We start from the raw sequence: 13899 nt of genomic DNA, 5'->3' as shown, positions 1-13899 counted from the left end.
GAGAATGCAGCATTATTTATTATTTTGCAGTAAAAGAACACACTTTTTCAAAGCAATGTAGTATAAATATTAGACATGGAAACACCTCCAACAAGAGACTGTCACGAAAAAGACCAGCTGTAGTGAATGTTTATGTTTAATCATAAACCAGCACATGCACTCATGCTGCACATGTTGGAGTAAAAGGATCATAATACAACTACCTATGCACACTCACACTATCAAAAAAGGAGAGGGTATTCAAATTCAAATCAATGGGTCAACACCCAAAGGTTGAAAGGTTGACACATTTAAAGGTTGACATAAGTTTTTTTTTTTTTGGGGGGGGGGGTTAAATAATTTTTAGACTTTCTCATACTTTACCATCCACATGGACTGGACTGTAAAAGTGTTCTAATTGCTGCAATATTAGAGATAGGTACTGTACCTGGCATGAAGCATCGCAAGCAAAGCAAGCTTACTCAGGTGTCAATACTGACACTAAAAATTTTAAACACTCATGTCGATCTTTTATGTGTTGACATTTCCTACATTGACCTTTTGCTTGTGTGAACCTTTTGTTAATGTTGAACTCCTGCTAAACATTGTCTGTGAGGTATACCACACCCAAAGGAGAGGTAGGTACTACATTCTATGGTCCAGGCTTCTTTGATGGTACTGAACCATCAATGAAATGACTATTTTACACCACTACTAATATACATTGCCACAGGTGCTTGGCATTGGGGGCATTTAGAGATCATGCACTTTATGTTTAACACCAACGACTGCGCCACCTTAGTTACGGTCCAGGGATAACTGTATCACGTGCAAATTCTATATTTTTCTTTTTAAGTAACTTAACATTTAGAAACCAGCACAGTCATATGAACATAAAAAAAATAAAGACACTTACTTCAGGTGCCACAAAATTGGCTGTATAGCAAGGAGTCATAAGCAGTCCATTTCCTGCTCTTAATTGTTTTGCAAAGCCAAAATCGCAAATTCTGATGGATTCTGGGTCCCCAGACTCATCCATATAGAGAATATTACTTGGCTTTAAATCCCGATGGACAACCTAAGACATTAGAATCAAACTTAGATATCTCAAAGATTTCTAAAAAGGTTTAAAATATGTTATACTCCACTTTGAGAAAATCTGTGCCTCAGACCCCCTCCGTAAAGGTCTGATCTCTCAGATTTATAAATTACACGCAACTGCCCTCACACAAGTATGCCACGAACTAGAGTGGGAAAAGGACCTCGGTCCTCCCCCAGATTAAGATTTTAGGGAGAAAATACGTGAAGGAATTGAAAACCCCCAAAATATCCACCCGTATCAAAGAGACCACATATAAACTTTATTATAGGTGGTATCTTACCCCTGACAAACTATCCAAAATGTTTCCCTCTTCTACCCCGACATGTTGGCGCAATTGCGTAGCCATGTGAAAAGGGGCAAATTCCTTTGGAAGCACAGATCATTGCAGGAAACCCCCCCCCCCCCCCCCGTGTGCACTGCTGTGTACGCTGAGACCTACTATGTGCTGCGATGGCTGTGGGAGGATCGGAACCAGTAATGACATCAGGGTCCTTCCCAATGGCAATCACTGGCTATAATAAAATGGCAGACCGTTCACATGCACGGTCCTCTGATAAATGCATGGGCTGCAAATTCACAACCCTGAGATTCAAGGCCAGATGTGTCAAGCTTCATAAAAGTGATAAAGTGATAAAGTGGCAAGTGATAAACAAACAGCCAATCAGCTCCTACCTGTCATATTCCAAACCCAGCCTGTAACATGACAAGTAGGAGCTGATTGGCTAGCTGTTTGTCACTCCATTTTATCCCTTTTTGAAGCTTGATACATCTGGCCCTCCATGTGACTCAGCTCCAATATCCCTGACAATGGAGTTTGTGCTATATTCCTGACAATGATGTTTGAGCAATACACAGGAAAGACTATTTCCATCAAGTTGTTTTACCATACTGTATGCTAGATCATTTAAATATTCTACACCCAGAACAAGTATACCATACACATAAAATAAATGTTATAAAAGGCATAAAATAAAATTACAGAATGTTTTATATTGTCACATTTTACAAATCCAAATTTTATTTGTATAGCTTAATATGGTTAATGTGAGCAGAATTATTTTGTCAGTATAGAGACATTAGCAACAATCAGATCTTTGTTAAGCCCTGTATACACGGACCGATTTTAGCCAGGCTAAATGGTTGCTAAGCGACAATATCACCAGTGTTTTTTGTGTTGTATGCGATAAATCGCTAGGAGTGCGTTCCCGCAGCCAGCCCTGAGTGCGTTCCCGCAGCCAGCCCTTAATGGTAGCAAGAGTTTGTTCCTTCAAATATGGCTAAAAATCACTGTTTGCTGGGGGATGCGGTCATTTGGTCTACAGCATTATGGTCGACAGTCATTAGGTCAACACCATAAGGTCGACATGGGAAAAGGTCAACATGGGTCTATGTCGACATGGGAAATTGTCGACATGGGAAACGGCCGACATGGGAAAGGGGCAAAAGGTTATTAGTTTGACAGGTCGTTAGTTCGACAGGTCATTAGTTCAACATTGTCTAGGTCGCCAGTCAAAAGATCGACATAGGGTTTTTCACAGTGTTTTCTAGCCAACATGTGCCGACAGACGGTATTTCATGCCCTACCATCCACTAGAGCGTGGTGGGAGAATAAAATAGTGTGCCGAGCGTAGCGAGGCACTGTGCCCGGCGCATTGCAAGCGCAGCAAGGGGATGCGGTGCACTTTAGACTGTGTCCATGTCGACTATGTTGACATGCAGGTAAAAAAAGGTGAATAACACCATGTCGACCTTTTGACTGTCGACCTACACAATGCCGAACTAACGACCTGTCGAACTAATGACCTTTCGACCTAGAACAATGTCAACCTTTTCCCATGTCGACCTTTTTCCATGTCGACCTAATAGTGTCAACATAATGACTGTGGACCATAATGCTGTAGACCAAATGATCCCAACACGATTGCTGGTGCACAATGCACTGTGTACCATCCACCAGCGGTTAAAACTGCTTGCAGTTTTTGCTGGGCGACCAAATTGCTCCGTGTGCTCAATTACTGTCTTTCTGTAGACCTGAAGCACATATATTGATGAATGTCTGTGTATAGATAAAATAAGCAAATCCATACCCCTTGTGTGTGGAGGTAATCCACAGTTTTAGTAATCACATAAAGTACAGCACTTGCTTCTCTCTCTGAAAAATATTTCTCATGCAGTATTTTGTCCAGAAGTTCTCCTCCTCTCATTAGTTCCATCACCAGGTAGACATTCTTTCCATCATCGTAAACCTGTATTGTCATAATAAATCAGGATTATGAGCGAGATATTATATAATAGACTCCATTTGAAAACACTGTACATTCAATTTTCTAAATATAGGAAGTACTCTATACTTGCACCAGTTGCGCAATCACATGCTTATTTTTTTTCCTCTTATAAAACCTTTTTTTTTTTATTTACTTGGCCAATTCAGACCATGGCAATTTATTTTCTTATATATATATTAAAAAATTGCATATTATGAAGACATTTAGAGGGAAATTTATTAAGATTCTCGAAATGGCCGATCCGCGGTACGACCGCCATCGGCTGTAATGTGAATTGTGAATAGGGAAAATTTCGGAATCTGCCATATTCACCTGATTCATACTGTACAGGTATTTTCTGAATACCTAGTTAGGGGTTAATGCTTTTGGCTGGGGGAACATATATATATATAAAAAGTTTCCTCCTGACTGTGGCATTAGCCTCCTGACTGTTTGGGCCCGGTGCTGGATTTCAAAATATGGGGGACCCCTACTTTTTCTCCCCAGATTTTGAGAACCAGGCCGGCCCATGAGCTTGGTGCTGGTTTTCAGAAACCAGGACCGGCTCAATGAGCCCGGGGCTTATAACTGGAAAATTAGGAATATTTTCCAGGTGTATTTTTGCGCCGTATTTTACATACAGCCTGGTAATAAATTTGAAAGCACCATTCAAATGAATGGTGAAATCCATTTGTATTCTTTTGCTGGCGTATGCATTCGTATTTCGAAATACAAATTAAAATATGCCTTTGTGAATTTCAAAATACAAATTTATGGCCGTATATGGCTACAAATACGGGCAATCATAACCATTCTGATGTTATTACATTTCCCCCTTTAATATTTTATGGGCCTGTGCTTAAGTTGGAAATATGGAGCTGGCAATGGCACAAAGATAACATAGACCCTGCAGGGCACTCTAAGAGAGGAGAGGGGATATGAGCATGCTCCATGTGGCCCCTTCCTCAGGGGCAGCACAGTAAACTCTGACTATGTGCAGGCACCTTGTTCCAAAGGGCTTCTCTACTGTACATGTGGAAACCACTGTAAAAATGCCTGGCAGGTTATTATACAGTGCAGGTCATATCTGCTGGGCTGCAAGCCGGCACATGAGTCTGGTTCTGGAGACAGTGGATGGATAAAAATAACTATACACATATATTGTGGCAGAGACAGCACCTCTCTGCATAAAAGTAATGTGGAGGATCCAGACCAGGTTTTGTAGCAGAAGTAGGGTTGTGTGATCAGCAGCACCTGTCATTTCCTGATATAAGTGTTTCCAATGCTATTGATGGTGGATTAGCTGCCGAAGTGATAGGGACCACTGGATATATATATATATCAAGGGACCCATGTGCACCTTACCCCCTGCACCCATTAAATATATGACATTGATTTCTGGTAAAAAAAACTTTGCTATCTTTTAGAAGATGCGAGCAGGGCCCTCCTACATTTTGACTGTCTGTAAATACCCTGTTTTGTTGTTTCACTGTCTGCTATTGTAAAGCGCAACGGAATATGCTGCGCTATATAAGAAACTGTTAATAAATAAATAAATAAATAAACAAATTTCTTGTGATTGCTTCTAATGTTGTCATTGCCTCTTCTGAGTCCCAGGCTCAGAGAAATTTATAGGAAAATGTACGCAGATTGAATGGACACGAAACTAAAAAATTGGCAGATTGTAATTTACAAATGATCATGGTAGAAAACACATGTATGAATCAAGACCATTGGCCTAACTTGCAGGACATTCCATAGGCTCCAGAACAACTCATAAATTTACCATTAAACATCTGAGCAAAGTTGGCAGTTAATTCAGCACAAAATACGAAAGGCAATCAGACCACATTTTGCCATTCGAGTTTGCAGAAGCACGCATGGATCAGTCAGATCCATGCAGTGCTTCTGTATGTAAAACAAAGCATTAACATTAAAAATAATAGTGTGGGGGGTCCCTAATGCTGCTTTCAGACCGCATAACTGGCTTTGACCCTGTATTTGAAAACGTTTCCAAAAACGGGTCTGCCAGATAAAACCCCTTTCACACCGCAGCTCTTAAACGGTATATTACCGTTTAAGTGCCGATTTTTTTGACACTGGCAGACCCGTTTTTGGAAACTTTCCAAATACAGGGTCAAAGCCAGTGCAGCCTTCAGCCCTCCCCTCTGTGCAGCTCCCCCCTCCCCCCCTGCGCCCCCCGCACGCGTGTCCCCCCGCGCGTGTCGACGCCCCCCCCCCCCTATGTCGACCTAACCCCCGTGCAGCCGGTACCTTTTCCAAAAGTCACTTTTCTTATAAGAAAAGTGACTTTTGGAAAATGGCTGCCCCCATACGAAAGACAGTTTTTTTAAACAGGTTTTCCTATGGGGCAGCCATTTTCTGAAAGACACTTTTTTTCATAAGTGCTTCCGACCATACTGAACTGCAGTGCCGGGATCCACAACGGAGGTACCGGCTGCACGGGGGGTAGGTCGACACGGGGGAGGGGGGGGCGTCGACACGCGGGGGGCGCGGGGCGGCTCCAGTGCTGTGAATATTTAATGAGCACTCATTAAATATTCACTGCGCTGAATTTAGGACCCAGCTCATTGGCTGGGTCCTAAATACCGTTTCAGACCCGATTTTGAGCCTAAAATACTGGTTCTGAAACGGGTAGAACCCTGCATTTTAACTGGTTAGAAAAAACGGTATTTTCTAACCGGTTAAGTGGTCCTGCACCTTTCAGACCGCACAGATTACCGTTTTAAAACGGTAAAAAAACGGCAATATACCGTTTACAAAGTGCGGTCTGAAAGGGGCATTAGTGATGTGTGAACATGCCCATTTTTTGGTGTGTGCACAAAGTACCTGTAAAAACATTTTTTGGTACTTGTGTATTATCTGGGTGCCCAAATTTTTCATTGCATGCCACTACTTAAAGCATGCAATTCATTGTATTGCATTGCATCGCATCGCATCGCATGCAATATAGTGGCATACAATTCATGCAATGCGATTTTCATTGTAAAGACCCGATTTTTAATTGTATAGTCAGCCATGGGTGATTTCATACCCCCAGTATCCAACTACGCATGGAGTTGATTATTTATAGTGTGGCGAGTGCAGCGAGCCACCAAGCCCGAAGCGTGGCGAGCGGACACAGATTACTTTGCATGTATTCTGCGTCCCCTCGCGGGGCTTGCTACGCTAGCCACGCTTCGGTCTCGCTGTGCTCGCCACACTATATAAAGTTAACTCCATGCGTAGTTTGATTTTTTTAATGTTTATTTTAAGTGCCAGCTGTAAAGAATTACATTACATTTTATCCAAGATGTCCCGGGCCAGAAGCATTTTGTATAACTAATTATTCCGTATTTCAAAATATTTTTATATTTCAATGAGGTATCTTAAGGAACCTTGCATTTATGTTGCATAAAAACATCAAATACATGAAATACACACAAATACATTTTATTTGTGCATGAAACAAGGTTTCAAAACATGAAACAAAGTTTGTGTACAATACCAGACACTGACTTTGAATGCCAAGCAATCATTGTCTTGCACACATTTAATTCCATTTACATTTAAAAAGTAAATTCTGGAAACTATTGTTTTCTGAATAATTTGGATAAAGGCTATCTGGATAAGGGATACTCAACCTGTATCTTAAAAATTGTCAACACATTTCCTGAAATCAAGGATATAGTGCACTAAGAACAGACTGGTTAACACTGAGGAACACTTACATCCTTTAAAGTGATGATGTTTGGATGTTGTCCATATCTCAGAAGAATTTCAATTTCCTCTGATGGATCCCTCTTGCTTTTATCAATTATCTTTTAGAAGAGAAACATGAGAGGTACAGAGTGAAATATACATTTGAACTACAAAATTTCAACTTAATACTGTACACAGCAAATTGCTTCCTGTAAATATGAACGGGAGAGTTCTAACACCCTATGCAGGAAGGAAGCAGCTTGAACTAATTAAAGGCTTCAAATAACTGAAGGAACAGAAGTGTTACACCTGCTGTTATAATGTCACCATCACATTTGTTGTCAAAGCCTGCCTACAGGGTCATCAACACACTATCCTTTTAGCTGCAAATTTCAGTTTGCGCAATTTTGTTTTATCTTGTTTATTCTAAAGAAAAAAATATTATCAAATTCGCAAAATACATACTGAACACACAATTCAATCTATACAAGGTATTGGTCCAGGGATGTTTGGATTGTATTTTATTTTAGCATCACATACAAAACAATATTGCATTAATAAAGGTACAGTATATGGGATTAAAATACTTTTAGATTTTAAATACAACACTGGCAAAATTATTTGGTTCTCTTTACTCATACAGTAAAATCAAATGGTTTACATATATTATAAGAAGTTAGGCCAGTCTTGAGTTGGGATCTTTTGATCTACAGCATGATGGTTGACAGTCATTAGGTCGACATGGGAAAAGGTCGACATGCACCCTAGTGGATGGTAGGGCATAAAATACCTCTTGTCGGCACATGTCGGCTCAACAGTGAAAATCCCCATGTCGACCTTTTGACTGTCAACCTAGACACTGTCGAACTAATGACCTGTCGAACTAATGACCTGTCGAACTAATGACCCGTCGAACTAACGACCTGTCGAACTAATGGCCTTTCGACCTAGAACCATGTCCACCTTTTCCCATGTCGACTTTATCCTTGTACAAAAATGGAATTAAACTTAGTGTACAACCCTTACTACAACACTGTACTTCAGAACTATAAAATAAAGTCACTGATGAACCCTGCATGCACTCTAAGGGCCTTATTCAGATCTGAGTTCAGAACAAATTTGTTTGGAAAATGGGCAAAACCATGTGCACTGCAGGTGGAGCAGATGTAACATGTGCAAAGAGAGTTACATTTGGGTGTGGTGTGCTGAAATTGAAATCTAAATTGCAGTGTAAAAATAATGCAGCCAGTATTTACCCTGCACAGAAACAAAATAACTCACACAAATCTAACTCTCTGTATACATGTTACATCTGCTCCACCTGCAGTGCACATGGTTTTGTCCATTTGCCGAACAAATTTGTACTGAGCTCAGATCTGAATAAGGCCATTAGGGCAGGCTTTCCCAACCACGGTCCTCAAGGCACACCAACAGTGCAGGTTTTAGTGATATCCAGGCTTCAGCACAGGTGGTTTAATCAGAATCACTCAAGTACTAATTAAGTCACCTGTGCTTAAGCCTGGATATCATTAAAACCTGTACTGTTGGTGTGCCTTGAGGACCGTGGTTAGGAATGCCTGCCTAAAGCCCCGTACACACGGGGGAGATATATTGCTCAGCCATATATGGCTGAGCAATATATGGCTGAGCAATATATTGCTCAGTTTCTCCTTTTCATCAGCAACAAGAGATGGTCGCTGATGAAAAATAAACTGCCCGGGGGAGCAGCAGAGGTAATCAGCTGGTCGCAGGAGCATGTTCCTGCGACCAGCGATCACTACAGGGGTAAAAATGGGAGCGTCCACCTGGCGATATATCGCCGGTGCACACTCCCATCATGGGCAATTTGGGATTTGGGTGGGGTTTTTACTACAAAGTGAGATCCATATTGCAGTGTAAAAATAAAGCAGCCAGTATTTTCCCTGCACAGAAACAAAATAACTCACCCAGATCTAATTCTCTCTCCACATTTTACATCTGCCCCCTCCCCCCTCCCCCTGCAGTGCACATGGTTTTGTCCATCAAAGAAGGATTTTGTCAGAAAGAGTGAACTAAAATAAGGCCCTTAGTGAGAATTCAATTGAAGTAGAATAACCAGCAAGAACGATGAACATCTCATGATGTTTCTCTGTATTTTATTTGTGCTTTTGGACGGCAAAAGAAACGGCGAGAAAAAAAAACAAAAAAACAGTTTATGAGGACAATTGACACTAACCAATTACCTGTGAACAGTGATCGCGGGTAATTGCATACCATTATATGTACTTTAATTCTATGGCAGCCATAAACTGTATGTGAGTACTGTTGCATGAAAACCTACAAGTACCAGAATACCCATGTCTGCCAGTGTATACTGGTGCATGTCACTGTAGTAATTGTCTCTCTTCAGGGACAGGATACACTTCTGTTTTCAACTGGCCTCCAGTCCTAGACCCCCTCTTTATGGTAGTACAAAAAACAGCATTTTCTTGGGTCATCTTTTGCGATTATCAACATTTCATTGAGCTGCCTTCACATCATCTCCCCAGTTCTCTATAGATGCCTGCGGCACCAAGAGCTGGAATTAATTAGCAATGTAAGCTTCTGGGGTTTATGTGCTAAACAGAAGGCTGATTTCTGTTCTTAGCCTATGGATAACCAAGCAGAAACCAGCTACCATGGGTGCTACTATAGTGGGTGCAAGGGGTAACATTGCTATGGGACTCAAAGGCTTAGGTGCGTCTTGATCCAGGTTAGAAAGATGCAAACCAATTGCCCAGATTTGCCTGCTAGGCAATTAGGTCTGCTCCATTGCACAACCTGATTTTGCTTACAATACATTATCAGTGAGAGGTGTCCGTAGTGCAATTTATAATGTAAAGGGCAATGTAATGTTGCATAATTTGAACTGGAGGGCACTGTTAGGTGTCATAATCTGATCTACTCATTGTAATGTGAAGGGCTTTATAATGTTAATGATAACAACTGGGGCACTTTAATGTGGCACAATATGAAAAGGAGACACTATAGTGTGGCTTAATATGAACTATGGCATTGTAACATTCATATTTGAACTGGAGGGCACTTGACTCTAATGTGGTACAGTATGAACAAGGGGTACTGCAATGTGACATTGTGTGAATTAGGGACACTGTGGACTTGATTGTAATGTGGGCAGAGGTGAGGAGAGATGTGCTTTTACCGCTGCTTCTTTGGAAACAGCAGTAATAGAATAGTGTTGCATGGTATTGCAGCTAGAGGTGCCTATTACAAGCAGACTCCTCTTGCTGTAGTACCAGCATTGGATCTCTTACTCACTATCAGATGAATTGCGGCATCAAACCTAAACCGCAGCAAGCCTCAGTTTTCACAAATGGAGGTCATCCCCGCACCCCGCCAACCCCAAAACAGCCTCAGATCGTCAATCACTGATGTTGGTTTGCTTGCTACTTTGAAGGACCCATTTGCAAACGGGTCCTGTGGATGAAAACAGTACCGATAATCAGTACTTTGGTCATTCTGTAGCAATAGCTATGGGATTCTGATAACTCTGTATATCATAATGTTAATTGGGGATACTGTGTGGATACTGGCAGCCCTACAATGTGGCATCATGTAAATTAGGGAGCTACTAGGGTTCGTAAAAAAATCTAGCACCCTTCTATAGGACATGACATTAACTACGGCATTAGTATGGTTCAGAAATTGAACTAGGGCACTATTATGGGACATACAATGAACTACTGCTGTGTGGAGGTATTGGGGTAGGGGCCCTTTCAATATGTTGCTATGGTGCTCACAAAGTTCTGGTTATGCCTCTGAGTCCGACGAAAATGGCTGATGTACACACAACTGATGTACACACAACAGGGCCGGCGCCACCACTAGGCAAATCTAGGCATTTCATTAGACTGTGTGTACTGTACAGGATAGACAATGTGCGCAAAAAGCAACCAGAATAGTCCGCAACCTCAGAAAGAAGGCTCTCCTTACAAACCTTCACCAAACAAACACAAATTGAGTCACAGACTTATCCGGCGCTCAGTAGCGTTATTCTTCTGCTGTAATTCTTTCAGCACATACTCCACATGTAGGGAATACAAACAGAATCTCTCATGGTGTAATACCACATGTAACAAATTTATTACACAAGAGACATCACGTTTAAAACAGTTGAAACAATTAAAACAAATGGACATAAAAGTGTATCCTCCGTTGTCAGCATATAAAGGGGGTAATTACCAGATCCAAGGGAACTGTAGACACACAGTTCAAATGAGCATGTTATTCAAATTCTCTGGAGTCAGGATACCGGTTTTCCTTTCCTCCTCTGTGGCGCTGTCCTGTTCACCAAGTATCTGGATGCCTACTTCTGCTTAGCTGCACAAAACGGGTATTCGGTGTGGGCTACACCACCGACGCGTTTCCTCCCCGCCTGGGGACTTTATCAAGGTTTGATAAAGTCCCCAGGTGGGGAGGAAACGCGTCGGTGGTGTAGCCCGCACCGAATACCCGTTTTGTGCAGCTAAGCAGAAGGAGGCATCCAGATACTTGGTGAACAGGACAGCGCCACAGAGGAGGAAAGGAAAACCAGTGTCCTGACTCCAGAGAATTTGAATAACATGCTCATTTGAACTGTGCGTCTACAGTTCCCTTGGATCTGGTAAATACCCCCTTTATATGCTGACAACGGAGGATACACTTTTATGTCCATTTGTTTTAATTGTTTCAACTGTTTTAAATGTGATGTCTCTTGTGTAATAAATTTGTTACATGTGGTATTACACCATGAGAGATTCTGTTTGTATTCCCTACATGTGGAGTATGTGCTGAAAGAATTACAGCAGAAGAATAACGCTACTGAGCGCCGGATAAGTCTGTGACTCAATTTGTGTTTGTTTGGAAATCTAGGCATTTGCCTAGGGCGCCAGCCACTGGAGGGCGGCACTTCGCCCCTCGCCTCTTGCATGGAGGCTGCAGGGGTGTCCGTGCCGGGTACCTGCGGCGCTGTGTGATCTGGCGGCGGGGTCCCTGCAGTGATGCGCGCTATCCGGCAGCCAGGCGGCGGTGCGGGAAGCGCTGCTGGGTTTGAAAACATTCTGCATGCTGATTGGCTGAGATTCAGCCAATCAGCGTGCACCGAGTTTTCAAACCCATCAGCGCTTCCTGCGCCGCCGTCTGGCTGCCGGATAGCGCGCATCACTGCAGGGACCCCGCCGCCAGATCACACAGCGCCGCAGGTACCCCCCCTCCCCCGTAGGCACCGGGGCACCCCACCCCCCCCTCGCCTGGGGCGCTCCGGTGCCTTGCACCGGCCCTGACACACAACCTTCTACCCCAGCCTGCAACTTCCCCACACTTTAAATAATACTTTAGCTATGTAACTACTTTAGCAATAAAGTAGAAGAAATCTGACACACTTCTATGTAAAATCCTTTAATAAACGTAAGTAGGCAACTGTAAAAGCTCATTAAAGCTATTTTTTCCAGGGTTTTTTTTAATTATAAGAGACTTCACTGATAATTAAAAAAAAAAAAAACATGTTTAATTAAATTCTTTTGTGTCTGGCACTTTTTCATGTACAAAATGCACTGCCAATTTTTTCTCACTTGCACAAAAATAGTTTCAAATGTGTTCTTTTCTTACAAAAACACTGGCATTAATTAATTACATTCAGAACATTAACACACATTAAACTCATTTATTTATTTATTTGTGAAACTTCCCAGATGACTTTGACACGAGCAACTACATAAACATACTGTACATATACAATATACTACAGTCGGACCTGGTTAAGTAGGATTTAAAGGTATAGAATGTTTAGGGGTAAATTTGCTAAGATGGGAGATCTATTGAAGATGGGATGTTGTCCATAGCAACCAATCAGATTCTATCTATATCTTCTAGAAGGTTCTAAATAAATAAGAAGTAAAATTTGATAGGTTGCTATGGGCAATATCTCACCTTCAACTCCCATCTTAGCAAATGTACCTCTAATCTCACTTAGGTGCCCATATTTCATTACATATTTACAGTATTTCCACAAAACTCATTTTTTTGGGGCTTAGCATCAAATACTGTACTAAGGATCCCCTGTATATATGAAATATGATGGTACTTTCAGTAGCTTTCAAAATTGAAAAAATGCTGAGTTCATTGATCTCCCTGGCAAATGTTCATGCTAGCGGGGAACTCACTGTGACTGATGAGTAATGCTGCTTGCATGTAAAGGAGCAAAAAAGGTTAAACAGCCTACCTCCTTCATACATACACCCATATATTTCTGGTTGGATTAGATATATACTGTACATTATTATCAGTAACAGAGGTAACCAGAATGGCAGCTTAGGGCCCTTCTGGTCCCAGGGGGTCTGCTGGAACAGCTGTAAAATAGGCATTTCCAGTGGACTGCTATACTTCTACAAGAGCTGGGATGACTAATTACTCCTGGCAGGGTGTAAGTAATTACACAGTTATTGAGTGCTGGCTCTGGTGCATGCATGTTATCGGTCCTACCGTATTGTGCACAGTGTGCAGTGGCATCACAAGGGGTGTATGGACTGCACTCAGGTGTCACCCCCATGGGTGCCGACAGGTCCCCCAGCCCCGGTAAAATGAAGAGGCGTGGCCACCGGAAGAGGGCATGGTGACTGCGGAGGCTAGACTTACTTCACCTTAACAACTTTGTTTGGTCTGGCGGGGGTCCAGGAGGTATCGCACACCACCGCAGAGAGGGAGGACAGGCTGCCATGGCAGCCTCCTTTCTCTATCCCCTGCTCAGCACACAGCACTAAGCAGCATGTGCAGGGCTGGGGAGAGAGGCTGGGCTACAGTGGCAGCCTGTCCTCTCTCTCTCTCACACTGCACATC

At 42.2% G+C, this 13899-nt stretch overlaps 1 protein-coding gene across 1 annotated transcript in view; it reads right to left on the bottom strand.

The window, feature by feature from the left end:
• RPS6KA2 (ribosomal protein S6 kinase A2) overlaps positions 1-13899 on the bottom strand; it is a 178964-nt gene that overhangs the window by 35483 nt on the left and 129582 nt on the right. The window contains exons 15-17 of the mRNA XM_083176465.1: positions 7077-7166; positions 3169-3327; positions 896-1057 (exon numbers count right to left, since the gene is read on the bottom strand). Of these exons, the coding sequence (XP_083032591.1) occupies positions 896-1057; positions 3169-3327; positions 7077-7166 (411 nt within the window). The remainder of the gene's footprint in view (positions 1-895; positions 1058-3168; positions 3328-7076; positions 7167-13899) is intronic.

This window comes from Crinia signifera, chromosome 3 (assembly GCF_055691185.1).
Source record: "Crinia signifera chromosome 3, ASM5569118v1, whole genome shotgun sequence".
Taxonomy (NCBI): domain Eukaryota; kingdom Metazoa; phylum Chordata; class Amphibia; order Anura; family Myobatrachidae; genus Crinia; species Crinia signifera.
The sequence above is the reverse complement of the archived record's forward strand: the minus strand, read 5'-3'. Positions and strand labels throughout refer to the sequence as shown.